This window comes from Bos grunniens, chromosome 29, assembly GCF_055505025.1.
Source record: "Bos grunniens cultivar Pamir isolate PY7600 chromosome 29, Bosgru_T2T1.0, whole genome shotgun sequence".
NCBI lineage: Eukaryota > Metazoa > Chordata > Mammalia > Artiodactyla > Bovidae > Bos > Bos grunniens.
In genome coordinates, this window is record NC_141193.1 from 7,329,433 (window position 1) to 7,349,549 (window position 20,117).

Genomic DNA, 20,117 nt, shown 5'->3' on the forward strand with positions numbered 1-20,117 from the left:
ACTTAAGGTCAAAGTTTAAAAAGGGAACAGGCTTGTGGCAAAGAGGATCCAGTCCTACTTGAGTCCCACTCTGGTCTAACCTTGACCTCAGAGCCCAGCCCCACATCCTTCATCCCTCTCTGCTCATCTACCCTGACTTGACCACCTGCTCCACCCTCCACCCAAACACCCCCAGATAGAAGAAACTACCAACCAAAATCAAAAATAGTGTTATTAATTCTGGTGTCTCCGAAGCACGAAAAAAAAAAAGAAAAAAAGAAAAAGAACCCCACCTTTCCCACATTTCAGCCCCAAGTCCAAGGCCAAAGGGCCACCCCAGCAGGCGGTGCAGGCCGAGGGGCCAAGTCAGTCCTGGCCATGGGCTTGAAGCGGGACCAGCCCATGGGTTTGGCTCTTAGGGCCCGACTGGGATGCTGCCTGCCTCAGTTTGGGGAGCCCAGGCCGTGGATTAGGGATGAGAGATCAGGGGTCAAGGTCAGAGGTCTGGGCTATTCAGTTCCAGTGCTCTGGCTAAGGCAGCCAGAGGTCAGGGTTCACATGTGGAAGCCAAAGCCACTCGGTTCTGTGGTCCAGCAGAAAGGGCCAGAGGCCAGGGGTCCAAGTTCCCCAATACAGGACTGAGGCCCAGAGGGCGCCAGGCCACTCAGTACTGATGCTCCAGCAGGGGCTGAGCTGCCGGGCTCTCTCGCTCCTCTGCAGGGGCAGGCCAGTCGCCCAGGGCCCCGGTGGGCGTGCCAGTCTCAGGAGCACTGCTGTCCAAGCAAGGAATGTCCTGCACTGTTCTGGGGGGTGAGGCTTCAGTGCTGATGTCCGGGCTGAGGCTGAGGTCTAGAGGCGCCTGAGGGAAGGGAGACAGGTTGGCGGTGGGAGAGCAGACCTGAGCTGCCCAGACCTGACCCCGCTGGAAGAACCTTACCTGAGATTTGGGGGTGCTTCCTTTAGGGCTCCCTGAGGCTGGCTCCCCGTCGGATCCCCCTAGTCCCTTCCGACCCCCCAGGCTCCACTTCCCACTGGGTCCCTCAGAACTTAGGAGACCAGGGCCAGGGGGTCTTGAGGGCCTGGGACCCTCAGGGAGAGCCGGTGAAGCGGGGGATGGTCCAGGGAGCCGAGGGGGTGGCCACTGCAGGAGAGGAGGGGGGCGCCCATCACCAGAGCCGCTCAGGGAGGGCCTCGGGCCCCAGGCAGGGCCTGGTGGGGGGGGCTGGTCCCCAGCGCCTGTGGGAGACAGATAACAGGGCAGACTTCAGTCACTAGGCTGCCCTTCCCACTCATGGGCTTAACTGGGCCTTGCCCACTCACCTGCTGTGTTCTCAGGTGTGGGTTGTGCCAAGGAGGGGTTATTGCTGAGGGAGGTCAAGCCCCCGCCTCCGCCACAGTCCGAGTCATCCACGTTCCCGCCGCTATTGCAGCCGGCACCACAGCCCTTGTGAAGCCTGGGAGAGGGGAAATGGAGACGACGTTGGTGGGGGGAGGAGGGTGCAATGCCCTCACAAGCACAAGTCCCCAACCCAAGGCACCTAACATCTCAGATCCTAGTCCTATTTCTAAAAGATTCTGCCATCTACTTTACAGGCTGTTTTTTTTTTTAAGGTTACATTGTGAGGCATGTGGGATCTTAGTACCTTGCGGTGGAAACCTGGTCTTACCCACTGGACAACTAGGGAAGCCCCTATAGTTTTTAAAGGTGGCATTATTGATGGTGCTTCAGGCTAAAGGCCACCTTCAGCTCTGGCTGAGAGGGCGGGGTGTGCAGTTGGGTCAGCTTGGGGTTCACCCCTGGCTCCAGCGCTTCCTCAGTCAGACCCCGGAGGGCACCACTTCCTCTCTGTGAACCTCTGCTTCCTCCCCTGTGACCCCGGAGGCGGGAGTCAGAGCTCACCTCTCCCAGCTGCGCAGAAGCCAGCGGGCGATGGCGCCCAGGCTGACGGGGCCGCCCCACAGCGCCCGCAGCTGAGGGTGGCTGCCGGCCAGCGAGGTGGTGAGGGGAGACACGTAGATGGGGTAGCCCAGTGGCTGGTCGCAGGAGGAGTTGATCATGTTGCGGAGCGCCTGCTTGGCGTTCTGGATGCTACCGCGCTCGGGGTTGCGGTTGCGCAGGAACACCAGCTCCTGCTGCTGCCCGGCCCAGAGGCCGCGCACACACTCGCGGTTCACCTGCGGGGGCCACACATGTGGGAGGGGGTCAGGAGGCCGCGGCGGGAAGCGGGCAGGAGGGGTGAGCGGCAGGCCCCACCTTGATGACACGGAAGCTGAGATGGCGCCGGTTGAGCATGATGATCTTGTACTCGTCCGAGGCGTCGTCCAGGACGTGGCGCAGCGCCAGCAGCGAGGGTGTGTTGCTGAGGATGGCACTGCGCCAGGCCGGGTCGCCCTCGTGCGAGATGACCAGCCGCTCCTCGTTGGCCGCAATGGCGTCATACAGGGCGGCTGGCTCCTCATACTCGTCTGGGGATGTGAAGTGGTCCTGCGGGGAGGACGGGAGGGCCGAGGTGGGCTGCCCTTGCCCTGGGCGGCAAGTTCACTGCCTGTCCGCCTTGCCTGGGCACACCTCTGCCTACCTGGTGAAGCTTGAGGGCCATGCGAACCCCGGGCGCCACCACGCGGTGAAGCAAGTCCATGTCGGCAAAGACCCACTCGTCCCGCGGGGACGTGATCCTGAAGTCCCCCTTAAACAGGGCGTGCAGGCCGTAGAGGAAGGGCTCCAGGCTGGAGAGGAGGAGGGGGTGAATGCACCGGGCGCACTGGGCTCCTCAGCGCTGGCTGTGTGTGTAGGGGTCAGAGGGCAGCCTGCTCTTCACGCTGGGCCTGTTTCCCCATCTTGACAAGGAGGTCAGTCCCTGCCCATGTCCCTCACAGGGCGAAGGTGAGGGGCAGGCGAGGTCCCATGGGGAGAGGAGCCGCACTAAAGGAAGGACTGATGTGGCCCTGGGGGCTGCAGCCAGAGGCCCAGAGCTTGTCAGGAGGTAGAGGAGGGGAGGGCCACAGGCCTGGCTGGGCACTCACCTGGCAGACATGCTGTGCGAGGCGGTCCCCAGGGCCCGGCGGCCCAACACACACAGGCCAAAACACAGCGTGACAAGCGGCGAGTTCCAGTCCTGGTCCACAGGCTGCGGCACAAGGACCCCCGTCCCCAGAGCCCAGCTCAGACCTGGCACAGGGAACCTGGGGCAGGGACTGGGGCCCAGGCCAAGGGAGGCTAAGGGTGAGAAGAACCCGCACGGGGAGAGGGGAGGCCGAGGGGGAGAGGACAGCCCCAGGGTGCTGGTGGCCGGACCTGACTGCGCCGGGAGGCACAGTACTGGATCCACTCCAGGTGCACGGCGCAGAAGGAGGGCAGCGAGAGGCCGGAGAGGCGAAGGTCATAGTCCTCATCCACGCTCAGAGAGAAGGTGGGGTCGGAGTCAGCATAGCCAGGTGCCCGCACAGGACGCAGGGCCGTCGCAATGCCTTCGTGGCTCAGCCAGGCCTCCAGCTTTGGAGAGCGGCTCACGTAGTAGATGATACTCTGTGAGGAGAGGGCAGGGGTCACTGGGGGCGCGCCCTCGCCCTGGCTACTAGGAGAGATAGCGTCAGGGTACAGAGACTTCTCCCCGTGAGTTCCCTGGTGGTCTAGTGGTTAGGACTCTGCACTTTCACTGCAGAGGTCCTGGGTTCGATCTCTGGTTGGGGAACTAAGATCTCTCAAGCTATGTGGCCTAACCAAAAAAAAAAAGAAGCTTCTGCCTTAGACTGCGCTGAAGTCAGCTTCCCAGGACACCCATCCCCTCTCCCATTTCAGCTCCCTGAAGCCACACAGGCCTGTCTGCTCCTTCTCTCAGTGAGGGAAGAGGAAGGGGAAGGGGAAAGCTGACAGGAAGCACCCCTCCTTACAGAGCATCCACTAGAGAGTGCTGCCTGTGGCAGGTGCTCAGGTCACAGGTCCTTCAAGATAGCATGAGTGTGATCACAGGACTTCCCCTCAAAAAAAAGAGGCACAGCATCTGTACCCAAGCCAGGGGCTCCTCCACCCCTTAAGAGAATCTGCTGGGGACTTCAGTGGTTAAGACTCCGCCTTGCAGTACAGGGGACGTGGGTTCCATCTTTGGCTGGGGAACTAAGATCCCACACGCCGCAGGGCAAGTAAGCCCAAGTGCCACAACTTCTGAGCCCGTGTACAGCCAGAGAAGCTGCATGCCATGACGAGGGTCCCTCGAGCCGCAACTAAGACCTGACTCGGCCAAGAAAGTAATAAAATACGTATTTAAAAAAGAGAGATTCTGCTGGTTTCTAAGCAGGGGCGTGGGTGAATGGAGAAGAGCCTTTGGACAGTATGCGGCTGGTACAGACACGATGGATGGGCGGTCTGAGGCCGACAGTTGGCAGCCAGTCAGGTTGCTGCCCTGGATGGAGCCAACGCAGGGTGGCCTTCTGCCTGGGGGAGGGATGGGGAACCCAGAGCTGCAGAGGCTGGTCCAGCTGGCTATGAACAGGGGCCTCTCGGCAACAGGAGCCCAGCAGCATGGTAGGACGTGGGGCCAAGAGCCTGGGCAAAGTGGCCACGGTATAAGCCCTCCTAGGAGCGAGTGCGGGCACGGGGCATCTGAGAAGGCAGTTGCTCTGACAAGTGACGCAGAGGGGCCACCCACTGGCAGCAAGGGTCAGCTGGGGGACACAGGACCGTCCAAGAGAGAACCTCAGGGGAGCAGGCTCCGTGGACTCCAACAAGCCGCCCACCCCTTCTGGGCCCACGACACACCGCAGGGCAGATGCTGAGAGAGCATGAGGGGACCTGATTGTGACCCCTAGTCACCCCACTCCTGTAGTGCTCTCCTCATTCCTGCCACCTCACAGAACTGCAAGAATCTCTATTTCTCAAAAAGCTAAACAAAGGCAAAGAAAGCGACATGGCAGGAGTCCCAGAACCCAGCCCAGGGCTCCCTTGGGACCCCACACTGTGCCTCCTCAACCCCCTGCCCCACAACAGGTCTTGACCCCTCAGGCCTGGCTTGGAGGGCCCAGGTTAAGACAGGGAGGCCCAGCCCGGGCCTAGCCTAGCTCCGGCACTTCCTCCTGATGCTGGGGCCTCAGGCAAAGCACTTTCCACATCTAAGGCAGCAGCATGTCTCCTGCAAGGTGTGGTGGGCTTCTCCCAGCTCAGGAGAGGTGCCTGGCAGAGCCCACCCCTTGGTACGCACGCTGCTTGGCAGCTGCTCCTAAAACTGTGTTAAGACCGCCACAGTTAGTGTTACTGTCTCTGTGCGCTGGTGGGGCAGGGCTGGTGGTCTGGAAGGTGGTCGTCAGCAACGCCCCTCCCAGGACCGAATCCCAGAGAGAGGATCTGTGTAGGTGCTGCACGCTGGCCCCCAGTACTCACCACCCCACGGGAGCCTCCAAGAGGCAGTGACAGAGGGCCCCTACCCTAGGCCCCCAACGGGCAGAGTCACGGGGCCTCAGAGACGCGCTATCTGGCAGTGACTCTTTGGAAGATGCTTCCACTCTCTGAGGCCCCAGCTTCCCTTGGGCAGAGCAGGCTCCCGGAAACTCAGAAGGTGGCCTTCGGGAAGCTCCTGCCCAGCGAGCCCTGAGTGTGGGGCCCCGGCCACCCGGCCCCACCCTCCTACCCTGACGTAGTAGGTGACGAGGATCTTTCGGAGGTCGAACACCTGCAGCATGGACGCGGCGTTGTTATCGCTGATGCTGTAGCCCTCCAGCACGTACTTGCTGGCCGTCACCTCCCAGGCCAGCCAGCGCTGCCCGAAGGCCGCATTGAAGGACAGGACCCGCGGCAGGTGGCCTGGCTCACAGCAGCAGCAGCCCTCGTCCTCCTCCACGCCCTCAGTGATGGCCTCCACCTCCCGCTGCTGGCAGTATGTACCTGCGGAGACGGGGGGCCAGTCAGGGGACACGAGCCCATCCCCGCCTGCCTCCTCCCCAGAGTGCCCAGGCCCCTCCCCTGGAGGTGACAGGAGCCACCGTCACTTAGTGAACGGATGAACAAACGAGCCCCTTTCTCCTCCTAACTCCCAGTGGCCGTGGTGGGGTGGGACTGGGGTGGCGGTGACGGGACGGACAGGGCCAGATCCCTCACTTATAGACGCAAAGACTGAAGCTCGGGCTCGTGCTGCTCTGAGCTGTGCTTCGAGCCTCTCTGCACTCGGGGCCTCTTCTGAAGCTGGAACCTGCCAGGTGCATCCTTTCTGAGGGCCAGGAGCTGGCTCACTCCCCAGGGCTTATGCGTGGGCCCCAACCTGGGCCAGGCCTGAGTCCACAGAGCAGGCCAGCAGGAGCCCCAGGCCGGAGCTTCCACCAGAGCAGCCTGTTCACTACAGACCTGCCACAGTCAGGGCAGGGACGGGGCCGGGCCAAAGAAAGCCTGCCGCCTCAATGCTCAGACTAGGAATCCCAGGCCGTGGGGCCCGTGGCGGAGAGGGCCTTGCTCAAGGGCCCCAGCAAACTGGGGTAGAGCAGGGTTAGGGTCCGGCCCTCACACACAGACAAAGGTGGCGCCCTCGGCTCACCCCGGAACTCGAGGCCACGCAGCTGGAAGGTGACGAGGCCGTTGCCAACCTCGATGAGGTGGACCAGGGCGTTGAGGTAGTCGGAGGCCAGGACGAAGCAGTCACCGGGGCCGTAGTTGCCCCAGCGGCCCAGCACCAGGTCCCCACACAGTGTATGCTGCAGTGAGCGGGTCAAGTGCTCGTAGAAGATCGAGTTGAGGTTGTTGTCATCAGCGCCTGGGACCCAGGATGGACGGACAGATGGACATGACAAGTGAGCAAGGCTCCCTCCCCAGGGCGGCCCTGCACCAAAGCCCCCGATGGCTGGGTACACACCGGGGTTCCGGTCCAGCTGAGTGACCAGGCGGGTGTTGGAATGATCCACGCGTTTAGTGCTGTTCAGAGACAGGGCGACACACAGGTGGCCAAGAGGGCAAGGCTCAGGTGACAGTTCCCGCCACCCTCCACCACGCCCCTCTGGGCTTGCACCCCGCTCCATGACAGGGGGAGGTTAAGGTTCACGGACGTGAGGGGACTCCCCCAGGGGCACCACACAGCCAGGAAGCCCAGGGTGTGAGCCCCAGGCCTCGGTCTGGCTCAAGCTGTGTTCCTGTGGATCAGCCACCTCAGTGAAGCCCACGGTGCCGTTCCCCACAGCCCAGCCTCCAATCTCCATCTGATCTCCCGGCAACCTGCCCCGTTCCACCCGCTCCCCACCAGTCCCCCTCAGGGTCCCACAGGGCATCCGCCTCCGGCCCAGGAGACTCACTTGTAGTCACGCTCCCAGAACTTGAGGGGCCGGGCGTAGGACATGATGAAGACGGCACTGCCCAGCAGTGGGTTGAGAGGCGTGGAAAAGAGTGCCGAGAGCAGGGCCTGAACGAACAGCATGGCCGAGTCTGGGCGCGAGTCAAGGAGGTGGTGGGCACGCAGGACCCTCCCCAGCCTCCCTCGTGACCCTTCCACCCCTGCCAGCCCGCCTGGAGCCCCCCCATCCGGGCGACAGCCCTCCCTGCACACTCCCACCCGGGCTGCAAGCGGCAGGCTGGGTACGTGGCACGGCAAACGGCTGGGCAAAAGCGTGGAAAGCTGAGCCCCAGGTGATCTGCCAGGGCGCGATGTAGGTCAGCACGAAACGCAACTTGTACAGCAGGTCCCACAGCTGCAGGGGTGGAGAGGGGAGAAGGTGAGAGATACACGGACTGCTCACAGAGAAGGGGGCCCACCAAGTGCCCACTCAGACCCCTGGGACTTCCGACACCATTAGCAACCCCAGACAAAGCACCCAAGGGGACATTAGCTATTTAATTCATGTGATCATCCTGGGAGCCTCCTATCACTGTCCCACTTCCCAGATGGGAAAACTGAGGTTCAGACGAGGTAGAACAGATACATGATTTGCTCAGGTTATGCCACTCTTGGTGATGCAGCTGTGATACCAAAAGTTAAGAGACAGTCACAGGCCCTGCCATCAGAGGGGGACACAGTCTTGATCTCCACCATCCTGGGCCAGGCCAGAAATCAGACCAGAATGCTCACGGGAGTGAGATGAAAGCTCAGGCCTGTGCCAGGGTCCCCCGTGGGCACCACTGCGGGCCTCCAGTACAGAGCCAGGGAACAGGCCTTTGTTCAAGTCCCAGCTGACCACCAGCTCTCCAGGAAACCTGAGGCAAATCACTTATGCTCTCTAAACCTCAGCCTGCTCACTGCCCTACGAGGAGCCACTGCCAAGGCCCTCAGAGGGGATACCACGGGACTGGGGTGGGTCTCCCGCACCAAGGCAGGAGAGGCCTGCCCCCAGGGCTGCAGTGTGACCCCCAGCTCACCTTGCTGCAGAGCAGGGACATGAGGAAGTAGTCGAGCAGGAAGCCCTGGGAGAGGCGCGGGTAGTCGAAGTGAAAGAGCAAGACGGTGAAGGCCAAGGTCAGGTACTGCTGGGGTGGGCAGCAGAAAGCCGAGCGCAGCAGCTTCAGCCCAGCCACGGTCATGAGCAGCGCCCGGCAGCTGTGGGCAAGAGGCAGGCTTTAGGGGCCAGGCGGTGAGGGTGGGGCCCGCCCCTTGCAGGCCCCAGCCTGGGCTCTGCTGGGCAGGGCCCAGCTCTTCTGGGCCAGCGACCTTCATCTCTGCTCCCTGAAGAGGTCACTAACCCCCTCAACTTCAGGCGTACTGGAGGGACATGTCTGCTCCTGAGAAGGCAGGTGCTTCACTGGAAAGGGTGTCAGGAGCTGGGGGCCTACTTAAGCTTGCTGGCCAAGGGGACTCAGTTTCCCCCTGGGTTACTCAGGCAGGTAGGTGGTGGGATGACCAGGGGGCTGGCGGTCCTCACTAGAGACAGAACTTGTCTGGGTGGCTGACGACCGTGTGAGCGTCCACCGTGAGGGCGTTGAGCACCACGGCCGGGTAGATGAGGTACTTCTCCACGCACTGCAGGCCGGCATACAGCTTCTCAAACCACATCACCTGGGCAGCACCTGCAACCACGGGCAAGGAGGTGGGCCTGCTGCTGAGCTCCGGGCCCTCCACATCTCCTCCTGCTGCTGCAAAGGGGGCAGGCGTGCTCTCCACGGGAAGCTGGCAGGAGGGCAGAGCCCAGGATGTGGGGGTGTGCAATTCTGGGCCCCTAGAATTTCTGAGCAGCTGGGGGTGTTGATCTTCAGCAAATCAAATGAGGGCGATGAGGCCCAGGCAGGGCGTGTTGGGGGCTCAGGGCAGGTGCTCTGCCCATTCGGCTGTCTGAAATAAAGGGTGATGACAACACCCCTGGTGTCCACCAGAGTCAGGACAGGTTGGGTGAGGCCCAAGTTCACAGTGACCCTCAGTCACAGGGACCTTTGGACCAGGCCCATCACTGGCTCAAGGTGACGTAGCCGCATGGAGATGCTGGCCCAGTAAACAAGATCCTTCACTGTCTAAGAAAAACAAGCACACAGACCTTCGCACCACAGATCCAGGGATTTAAATACAAGCTCCAAGGAGTCTGTGTTGCACAATTCAGTGTGCACTACACTGATCTAGTTCATTAAGAACCAGTCTGTATCTCTCAACAACACCTCCTGGAGTTCTACTTCTATCTCGTCAGGGTCCACAAGGCGGGCAGGGAAAGGGCAGAGCAGGCAGGGCGAGAGTGAGGCAGGGGCTGAGGGTGGCACAGGAGAGGGTACAGAGGGCAGTGAAGGGGCCGGAGGGCCCATGCCATCGCAGACAGGGCGGTGTGGACAGAGGCTGCCCCCTGCTGGCACCCTAAGCTGAGAGGTCCGAGCTCGTAAAGGCAGGTCGGTGGAGGGCCCCAGACTGGCCGGAGGCACTCACCTCGCACTTCGTACTGGCTGTACTCCAGCGGCTTCAGCACGGGCTGCGACAGGCAGAACCAGGGCAGCTGCTTGCGGAGCTGAGGCAGCAGGTAATGTGTGAAGAAGCCTACGGCCCCCGCCAGCGCGTACAACACAAAACCTAGCACGGACTGCAAGGAGGAGGGGAGGCTCAGCCACGGGCCACCCGGCGCACAGCGACCAGGGCCCGAGAAGGATGTGAGGCCACGGCCGCCCCGCCCTCGGGGCATGTGCGCTCTGGCAAAGACCTGGGCGAGAGGACTGGCCTGTGCCCCACGAACCTTCAGGGCAATGAAGACGGTGCTGGCGCTGATGGCAAAGGTGAGCACGGCGATCACCACACACATCACCAGGTCGGAATGGAGAACCTCGCGCTGCAGGGTCGGGAAACACCAGTGTGGGTGCCGCTGCCACCGGCGGCTGAACACACCCTTCCCCACAAGACAGGACCCCGAGACTCCGGGCGCTTACCACTGACTGGCGCATCTTTTCTGGCAGTGGGTCTGGGGGCTCAGCACGGGCGGTCTCCAAGCTCCGCTCCTCCAGCTCAGGGAAGAGCTTGCTCCGGACCAGAGACCTGGGGGGTCGGGCCGTGAGAAGAGTCAGGGGCCTGGGTCTGGGAGGCTGCCCCTCCTCCCACAGGCCCTGGGGTCAGGCGGTGACAGGCACATGTGCAGACCCCGCCCCCCAACCCTTGCCAGGCACAGACACACACAGACAGTCCGCGCAGGCACCCACCAGAGCACGGTGGGGTCGCTGCTCTGCCGGCTCAGGTGGTAGGACAGCGCGACCAGGAGGCCACAGAAGACGGAGAAGATGACAGGGACGTGCTGCTCCGGCCAAGGGCTCTGGAGAGGGAGCCCGCGCCAGTCAGGGCTGCGGGCACCCTCACCCGGGGCAGAGGCTACTGCGGGCGCAACTCACAGCCCCATCCCGCAGCCCCCCGCTCTGGACGCCTCCCGGCCCCTCCCAGGTCATCCCTACCTTGATGGCCCCGAGGCAGAAGCCGTAGAGCAGGGCAGCGGCCAGCAGGCTGCGGGAGAGGCTGAAAACGGCTGTCAAGGGGCTGGTGGCGGCTGCGAGGCGAGCGGAGGCAAGTAAAGCCCAGAGCCCACCCGCCAGCCCCCGCGGCACTGGCCCCGCTGCCCCTCAACTTCCAGGGGCTAACCTCCCCTGGACTCGGGGCCCGGCCCACTGTTCTCTGCTCCCCCAGCCCAGAGAGGCCTGCAGGGCCTCTTGCATTCTCGGGTTTAAACCACTTGCCTGGGGAGGAGACGGGAGGGGTGGGGAAGGGAAGGGAAGAGATGGGCTCTTAGAATCTTCCATGTAGACCAGGAAAAGCCTCAGCAAAGTGCTAGACCCACAGTCGTATACCCTCATAGCCTCACAGACCCACAGGCCTGCACGTCCTCCTTACCCAGGAGCCCCGCCCTGGGTGTCATACCTGTGCCCCCAAAGCCGTGCATGTCTATCTGCTCCAGCAGGTACATGAGGCAGGTGTTCACCTGGGGCAAGAGCCCCAGGAGGAAGACGAACGGGAAGCACAAGGTGAACACTGGCAGGGAGAGGAAGCGGAGGCCTGGTCAGTCTGCCGGCTGCACCCCCGGCCCACCCGTAGGGCCTCGCTCCCCCCCACCCCCTTGCAACCTCAACCCTACCCGGCCTTACCAGTGGCCACGTCACGGGCACAAAAGAAGAAAGAGGCGGAGAACAGCGTGAGGCCATAGAGGGAGACAGGTGGGAAGGGCTGCGCGGAGCCCAGAGCGTCCAGCAGCCAGATGAGCAGACAGCAGATGCAGAAGTAGACGGGCCGGCTGTACGCGATGACCCAGTTGTGGCCCTGGGGAGGGGGCCTGTGAGGCGCCGCACCTCCCTCACTGAACGCCCTACTCGCGAACGCATGCTCACGTGCCCCGGGCCCGGCCCTGGGTCCAAGAGAGCTTGGCAGGGTCGGGGCAAAAGGACCAGGGGTCTGGGGGCAACGGGGAAGGGTGAGGGTCACAGCCCCGCCCAGGCCCGGGCCTCACGGGAGGCATGCTCCCCTGTACTCACGTGCATGGGGGAGGCGGCGTCCGGCTGCACACTCTGCAAGAGACAGGAGCTACATGGTGACGAGAGCCTCGCCCACGGGAGCGTCAGAGGCCTGGGACCTGTTCAATTCCACTTCTGGGGCGTTGTGAGGGACCAGGGCAGGACTCCCCCTTCAACTGTCCTGAGCTTCAGTTCCTTCATTTGTTGGATGGGGGATGGTGGTGAACAGGGGACCTGAAGCATCTTATCTGTTTTCTAGCTCGACCCCCTCAAGAGGGGTCGTAGGAGGAGGGGGAGGAGACCCCGGAAGCCAGGCCTGACCTTCAGCAGGGAATACTGGCAGGAGGCGATGACCAGGCAGAACTGGAAGACCCAGATGTCCGTGAAGAAGCCCTTGAGCAGCAGCAGGTAGCCCAGGAAGGCGACGAGGCTGCTCAGGCCGACGCCGAGGATGTTCTCCAGCAGCCCGCGCGTCCTGGAGAGACCGCCGGGTCAGAGCACGCCTACCTCCTCCCGTACTGGCAGGGCAAGGGATTAGGGGGTGGGGGTGTGGGGGACAGGACCCAGCCACAAAGACCCACATCCGGGGTGGCGCCCATGCCAGCCATCATCTTGAGTATCTGGAGCTATAACCTTGGGCAGGGCCAGGCTGCACCTGCTCCAGGAAGCCAGCCCACCGCTACCCTGCACCCAACCCCAGGCTCTGTCCCCTCTAGACCCGGAGACCTCAGGGGCCACTACCCTGGGATCTGGCTGATCTGCCTCCCGCTTCCCCAAAGCACCGCTCTCAGTGCCGGGAGAAATCCAGAGCGCAGGAAGCCACCCAGACAACAAACGTCACCTGACCTCTCTGTCTTTCTGGGCCTCAGTTTCCTCCCAGAAAAAACGGAGAGCTGAAACAGATGATTTGCTGGCTTTTTAGGCTATATAGGATTTAATTTAATTGAATCTAACACAGAAGCAAATAAAAAAAATAGAAACACAACACGAAGAAGCCATGTCTCCCTCCAGCAAAATTTTGAGAGAAGAATGACCAGAGCACCCCCAACTAGGCCAACCATTTGCCCCTAGAAGAACCTGAAGCAATCCCACTGCAAATTCCAGCCCTCCACCCACCCGCAGTGACCCAGCGGTTAGGCTCTCTGTGGCCATGACGGCCTCCACACGTTCCCAGAGTCTGGAAGCCCTGGGGCCAGGAATGACAGAGGCCTGGGAGCCGAGGGGCTGAGTGCTCACCGGTCCAGCAGCGCCAGCAGGGCGAGCCGCTCGTAGCGCACAGAGGTCCAGCGGCCAGGAAGAAGCCAGTACTTGTAACTGTGCTGGGCCCGGGGTGGCGCCTCCTCCATCAGTGTCTGCTCCTGGGATTCGTGCAGGGAGTCCTGGTCCAGTAGGTCAAACTGCGGTCCCCACGGCCGCGGCCATCAGCCCCGCCCTCCCACCACAGTGGTCCACGCCACCCCTTGGCACACACTGGCCATCAGCCCCGTCCCCCACCACAGTGGTCCACGCCACCCCCTGGCACACACTGGCCATCAGCCCCATCCCCCACCACCGCGGTCCACGCCACCCCCGGCACACATTGGCCATTAGCTCTGATCCACTCCCGTCCATGCCACCCCCGGCACACACGAGCTGGTCTATACAGAAAGTCCCTACCATCTAGCAGCCCCACAGCCTGCCCTGACCCTCCACCCCAGGGCCTGCTCCTTTCTCCAGCTTCCCAAGATATGGCTCAACGGCTGTGGGAGCTGCCAAGGGCCAGGGTTACCAGCTCCTGTGTCTGTCTTCCCCACTCAGGAGGCATCTCTGGCCCCTTTCTGGGGTCAGCGAAATCCACCTTACCATTCGGGAGCCAGTAAAAATGCCACCCTTTGCCCAGATGTGGCCATCAGGGTCACTTTGACCACTCTACCCTGGAGCACAAGGAGGCCTGGCCCTGAGGGCAGGCCTGGGTGCCAATGCCACTGCTGTGAGGCCCTGGGCTGCCTACTTAACCTCTCTGGGCTTGTGGGTCTTTTAGTCAACAAGTGTTTACGGGACGCATTCATGAGCCTGTCCTGTGCCAGACTCCAGGGACACAAGGAGAGCCACCACAGCACAGCCCCTGCCTCTGGAGGAGCCCTCGCCCATGTGAGGACCGCACTGCTCTCCCACGGGACGGGGAAGGAGAACAAGCACGTAGGGAAGGGGCACGCACGGCTTCTGGGTGCTGCCCTTGGTCTCTCAGTGGCCCTGGCTGCGTGGGCACTACTCTCATGATTGTTCTTTAAGCTCTGAATCTGTGCCTTACACAATCCTAGTGTTTTTGTCACTTCCTGACCGATTACATAAGTTGTTGTCCACACCAGGACATTTTCAGGAACAAGAAGAGGTGCTCTTACTAACCCTACTGAAACAGACAAGCTCGACCAGCATGCCTCAAGCGACCCGTCGCCACTGTCCAGTGATCTCAGCTGTCCCCTTCGCGGGTGCCACTGCACTCTCCCCACTAACTGCGGACCCTGCCAGGGTAACGGAGCTACTACAGACACGCTTACTGAGTAAATAAATAAGCAACTTGAGTCCTTCGTGTTCTGTGCACCCTGTGCTGGCCATCAAAGGTCAGGACAGCCACCTTAGGGCCCCTGGAGCCCTCACTCGGAACCACTTGGCCCTCCTGGGGCCCGCGCAAGCGCTTGGTGCTCTGCATCCCCCACCCCTTCCTGCAGGTCCTTCCCCAATGCTGGCTTCTCACCTCCGGGATCTCCAGGGGCACTCGGCGCACCTGCATGCCCTGCAGGACGACGGGCCGCGGCTGCAGCAGGTTCAGGCCGCCGGTGGCCTCTGGGACGTCGGCTGAATGGAAGCTGGAGGAATGTGAGTGGCGGTCCCTGTGGGAACAGCAGAGGTGAGGGTCGGGGCTGTGGGCGAGCCCAGGAATGAAACAGGGTTGAGGCCAAGGCCAGGCCACAACTGGGGGCCCGAGGGGGGCTACTCGAGTACCCAGAAGATGTACAGGGGTGTCAAGAGGAGACAGGTCACAGAGGGCCTCCCTCCCAGACCCTAGGCATCCAAGAAGACCCTGGAGCCTCGTGCTTGGAAGTCCCGTGGAGCCAGGGAACCAAGGGATCCCTGCAGGCTTGCCCCTCTCCCCTCCATGCCCCTCGCTGCCGCCCACCCTCCTCTCCTCCTGGAGGTCTGAGCTACCTCCTGGAGGTCTTTGCTCCTGCCCAAAGAAGGAAGGGATAAAACCCCCCAGAAATGACAGCCCACTAGCCACAGGGCTGGGAGAGCCTGAGCTTGGAGACTCACCAGGCTCCATTGGCTGCCTGCTCCCCCTGCTGCCCCACGGGGTTCTCATAGCCACCTCCAGCCAGGCCAAAGGTGTAGGAACGCCGCACACCTGGAGCACAGACAGGTGTGGGACACAAGGCAGCCTGTCAGGGACAGGAGCACCGAGGCCCAACCCACCTGAGAAAAACCCTGTGCTGGGTTCTCCAGATGGCAGCCCAGCCCCAGGGCACCAAGGGTGTAATTTCAGGGACGATGACTCTCAGTGAGGGGGGAGAGGCTGGGCCACAGGCTTGGCCACTGGACGCAGGGAGGGGCTCACCGCTCTCGTCGTAGAAGTAGTGCACAGCACCCTCGGAGGTGTCATCGAAGGTGCAGGCCTCGTGCACGTTGGCACCGGCCCGGGTGAGCAGCAGCGAGGAGGCGAAGTGCAGGGCCGAGGGCAGCGTCAGAGCCCGGGAGTGGGAGGCCGCACGGCCCCGCTGAGCCTCCTGCAGGCTGCTGGGGAGGGGGCAGCCCACGGGCTGTCAGCAGCACTCAGAGCCAGTGGGCCCCCACCCCCCAACCCCAGGCAGCCAGCTGGTGCTCACCTGGGGGGCGAGCCCATGACCGAGGCTGGGGGGGTGGGGTTGCTGCCGGCGTTGTGCCGCCTCCGGATGGCCTGTGCCCGCCTCACGTTGCTTGAGTGGTCCCGCTTGCCAGTCTCCTCGGCAGCTGTCCAAAGAGAGGCCCCCCACCGCGATTTTAAGTGACAAGGAAGTGGACAGAGCCTGGGGGCGGGTGGCAAGGAGATGCAGGTGCTCCTGTGTGGAGCTAAAGATCAGGTCTAGTCCAACCATATCCAGGCTCTGTGACCCTGCCAGGTGACCTAACCACTTGGGCCATGATTTCTAAATCTGGGAATAAGTACGTGACTTGTTCTGCTCCGCTGGTGGCCCAGGAGGACGAGCATGGCTAGAGAGACCTCGAAGAAAAGGACTCGAGTGCTAGCTTTAGGACTGGAGCCAGGTGCCGGAGGTCTCTGCCTTAAAGGCCTCCTCTCTGCTCAGTCCTGCTTATCTGAAGCGCCAGCAGATGACCGTCACCAGACAGCAGTGTTCACGTCCACCTGCTGTCGGAGGCTGAGCAGGCCCCCCTCCAGCTGCCCCTTGCCTCGACCCCCGCCCCTCCCCAGCGGGCACTCACCTCCCCCCAGCGCACCTTCCTCCCGCAGCTCCCCGCGCCAGCCAGGCTGGTTGGCAGCAGGTCCCCTGCGGGCCTCGGCAGCCAGCACAGTGGGCTCAGCGGCAGCCAGCTCCACCCCCGCCTGGGCCTCCAGCTCAGCCTTGGAGCCTGCCGGGGGACCCCGCAGGGCATCCCCCCCTGCCCCGTCCATGCTCAGCACGCGGGCGTGCGTTTTGGCGCTGGCAGTACTAGGCGTCCGCTGGGTCCCATAGGGCCGCTTGGGGGGCACAGCCATCCCCTCCTCAGCCCCGTGGGGGGCCCGTCGTTTTCGGGCTCCCCCAGCAGCCCCCCGAGAACTCGCGGGGGAATAACATGAAGTGGAAGAGGAGCTGTCGGTGCTGTAGCGGCGCTGGGACCGGAGGCTGGAGGCTGGGCTCAGTTCACTGCCCTCGCTGGTGTCGTCATCCTCGAAGAAGCCTCGGCCTTCCAGCAGCGGCCGCCGAGGGGCACGGCCGGTGGCAGGGGAGTGTCTCCGCACAGGCGGCCGCCGTTTGCTGGGCCGGAGCAGCGCCAAGTCCTTGGGCCGCACAACCAGGAGAGGCTCGGCCGGGCCCGGCGGCGTCCCTGCTCCTACAACCGTGTCGAAGGAGCGCAACGTGTCATCTGAGGGGACTCCGGCATCAGGGGAGGCGGGCAGCTCTGCCTCCGAGGGGGGGTCTGTGTCGCTGCCTTCGGGGGCTTGCCCTCCAGGGGGGCTGTCCAGGTGGGTAGAATTGGTCTTCTCACTCTTGAAGCTGCTCAACGTCTCCCTGTCAGTGCCACTGAAGCAGGAATCTGAGGAGCCAGCTTTCTGGGGTGTGGGGTCCCCTGAGCCCCGCCGGTCCAGGGGCTGGTAGCCTCCTGCTCCCCGGCGCTGTTCCCGTCGACTGCTGGTCCTCACCAGGGCCCGCTCGGGCCGGGTCAGGGTCAGGAAGCTCTTGCTAAGCTCCTGGCTGAGGCTGCCCTTCAGGAGGGGGCTCATGGGAGTGTCAGCCACACTGCCGCCACTCCACGGGGCTCCATCTCCAGCCAGGGGAGAACGTTCTGAGGAGTCCGTGCTGGGGAGAGAAGGGTCCGGGGCGGCCCCTGGAGGCGTCTGGGGAAGGTCTCCAACTGTCAGAAGAGAAGAAGACACGGGACTAGAAAAAGGTGTTCTATATCAGGAGCTGATGGCTGAGAGGGTCCTACGGCCCCGAGTTCTGAAAGCCCAGGGGGGCGGGACACTGAAGTCCTATCTCAGAGAACTAAGAGAGCCCCAGGAAGCAAAGGTTAGGGTGACTCAAAGACATGGCAGCTAGATTTCTCCCCAAGCCCTTGCCAATCATGCCCACTCACTCAGCTTCTCCTGTGAGCTTAGCTTCAGCATCTCTCGATCGGCCGAGGTCACGATCACGTTGTTGCTGCCCTGCTCCCGCACCAGCTCCTTGATGTCTACAAGCACAGCCCCAAACGCATTAGCAGTACCTCAAGGCATCGATGTGCTGGGCCCCGTTCTGCACCGCCACCTCAGTTCTCAACAGCAACCACCTACCTCTGAGGGGCCCAGAGTCCTCTATCCGGGGCAGCAACTCCTGAGCAGGTAAGAGAAAAGTTTGAAAGGGCCAAGAGAGCAAAAAAGTAGGTGTAGGACATACCCACATGGGGACAGGCTCCCAGGAGAGGAGTAGGGGAGGCTGAGGGCCGGGACCACTCACCGAGACCTGGTTGAAGCCAAACACGGAATGCTGAGAGCTACAGCGCACAGGGGGCGTGGAACTCACTTTTCGAAATACGGTCATTTCCACTCCAGGATCTCTAGCAGTGCACAGAAACATCAGCTTTAAGCTAACCTTCCCTCTTCACGCATCACCTCTCCCACCATCCCCATCACTCCTCCCTCCACGTCGATTCTCCTGACAAATCCAGAGCCAATCAAGGAATATTCAACCGCTCTTGGAGGCAATGTTCCCCAAGCCCCCTCTCCATCCTCCAATGCCAAGGCCCAAGCACCAAGAACCCTCCATTTCCAGCACAGGCCCTGCCTCGCCCACCTGGGCAGATTGTTGTCCCCCTGGGCAGGCTCTTCCTCTGGTTCCCCCATGGTAGAGTTGCGCTTCTCCACAATCTCGCCCTGGTCGAACATAGCATGCAGCCGATAGTTCACAGTCTTGATGGTAGCGAAGATGACAGCCACCACAAGGCAGTACACACCAGCCACCATCAAGCTGGGGGGCAGGACCTGGAGGTGGCAGCAAGTCAGGTCCTTCCTCATAGAGCCCTGCTCCCACAAGGGGTGGACCTGCCACCGCCATCAAGGTTAGGATTCACAAGTTCACAAGAAAACTTCCTGGTCCCTGCATACAACCAGTACGAAGACCCTGCCTTTACTTAACTAACTGGACAAAGATTAAGTGAGGGGCTCAAGGTCACCCTGGCCAGAAAATTCTGGCCTCTCCTCCACACACTCTGAACTCTGCTTTGAGTCCCCTTCCCACAGCCCGGAGTCCCTGTCAGTTTGCACCCCTCGGTGACATCTGCCCTCCCTTTCCCCGGCGGGAGTTACAGGTGGCGGCAGCGTCTCACCATGTACAGCAAGAAAGGGAAGGTGAGCAGGAAGATCCAGACATAGAGGTGGAAGCAGTTGGAAAAGGTGCTCTGGTGCGGGTCGAAGAACCAACCGCCGGTGAGCGAGGCCCACACCCCCTGGCGTAGGATCTGCAATACCTGCGACCCCATGGCCCCGCCGCTGCTGCGCGCGCCCTCCTCCCGGGACCCTCATGGGGGCGGCCCCTGGCCCATGCCCCGCCTGGCGCCCGAGGGCCCCGGGGCCCGGCCTCGCGCTCACGCCATGGTCTCCCCCAACTGGGGAGAGAGATCGGAGGGGCGAGGGTGCGAGCAGGGGGCGGGGCCGGCCCGGAAGTCAGCGGTGTGAGACCCAGGCGCGGGGGTGGAGCCGCATCAGAGGCGGGGTCCTGGCACCCACTCCCGCCCCAGAACTGCTCCCGAAGGCCGGGTCGGCAGGCAGGCGCGGGGCACGGGCCAGGCACCCGTCGGCGGCATCCAGAGGTGGGCGTGGGGTGGGTGCTCCGGGGATGCAGCGACGGCTCCCTCGGTTCCGGCCCGGGGAAAGCCCCGGGACCCTGAGGTCCACTTCCGGGGTCACAGGTCACTCGCTTTGGGCTCCGCGCTCGCCCCGCTTCTGCGGGAGCCGGCCCAAGGGGGAGGCCGGAAGAAGGAGCCGCGAGCCGCCAACCTGCAGTGGCGCATGCGCCCAACAAGCCAAGTTGGGACCCGGAAAAGGAAAACCTGGAGGCTTGAATGCGCAAGCGCAGGGAGGTGGTAGCGCGATCAGAAGCGGGGACCTACGGGCTTGCGCAGAGTCCGGGTCTAAGGGAAGGGACGAGCCGAAAGGCAAAACCCCTTGGGCGCATGCGCACACCTGAAAGTTGCCAGCCTAGTGGAGACGACTGGGCGGAACCCAAGGGATAGTTGAGTGGCCATCGAGTAACGGCGGAGTTAATTGGCGCAAAATTCTCCCAGTGAGTTACAAGAGGCGGGGAAAAGGATGGAGGCGTGGACCTGCCTGAGCTAAAGCTACAGTTCGGCGCTACGGGGGCACACCCCCTCTAGGTCCAACCTATTCAGTGCGAGACGTCATGAGTGGCCTCTACTTCCGGGTCAGAGCTCATACTTAAGATTGTAGAGAGCGCTCCTTCAAAAAGGCAGAAATAGTCGAAGTAGGATAGCGTCGTTTTTCTTAAAGTGACAGGCTCAAGGCAATCAAGGGGTCAATCCTGCGGTTGCGAGCGCGGTTTAGCTATTCTGAATT

At 62.5% G+C, this 20,117-nt stretch overlaps 1 protein-coding gene across 12 annotated transcripts; it reads right to left on the minus strand.

The window, feature by feature from the left end:
• Positions 1–193: 193 nt before the first annotated feature.
• PCNX3 (pecanex 3) lies at positions 194–19,954 on the minus strand. 12 transcript variants are annotated; one of them, XM_086384850.1, is made up of 35 exons: positions 18,872–19,954; positions 18,340–18,527; positions 18,004–18,103; positions 17,841–17,880; positions 17,645–17,740; positions 16,307–17,422; positions 15,697–15,820; positions 15,429–15,604; positions 15,128–15,218; positions 14,571–14,706; positions 13,073–13,194; positions 12,158–12,311; positions 11,858–11,890; positions 11,474–11,645; positions 11,250–11,360; positions 10,790–10,881; positions 10,544–10,653; positions 10,277–10,382; positions 10,087–10,179; positions 9,786–9,936; positions 8,803–8,947; positions 8,303–8,480; positions 7,530–7,638; positions 7,246–7,375; positions 6,813–6,871; positions 6,498–6,713; positions 5,601–5,854; positions 3,275–3,505; positions 3,004–3,107; positions 2,559–2,706; positions 2,234–2,464; positions 1,880–2,154; positions 1,300–1,433; positions 917–1,215; positions 194–838 (listed from the first exon to the last, which is right to left on the minus strand). In XM_086384850.1, exons 1-35 carry the CDS (start codon positions 19,022–19,024, stop codon positions 644–646), a joined length of 6,072 nt encoding a protein of 2,023 aa, XP_086240976.1. In that variant the 5' UTR covers positions 19,025–19,954; the 3' UTR covers positions 194–643. The 12 variants fall into 12 exon arrangements, with proteins under 12 accessions (XP_086240976.1, XP_086240975.1, XP_086240969.1 ...); XM_086384849.1 differs by having other exon boundaries at positions 15,429–15,607; XM_086384843.1 differs by having other exon boundaries at positions 13,073–13,233; positions 15,429–15,607.
• Between the last annotated feature and the right edge of the window lie 163 nt (positions 19,955–20,117).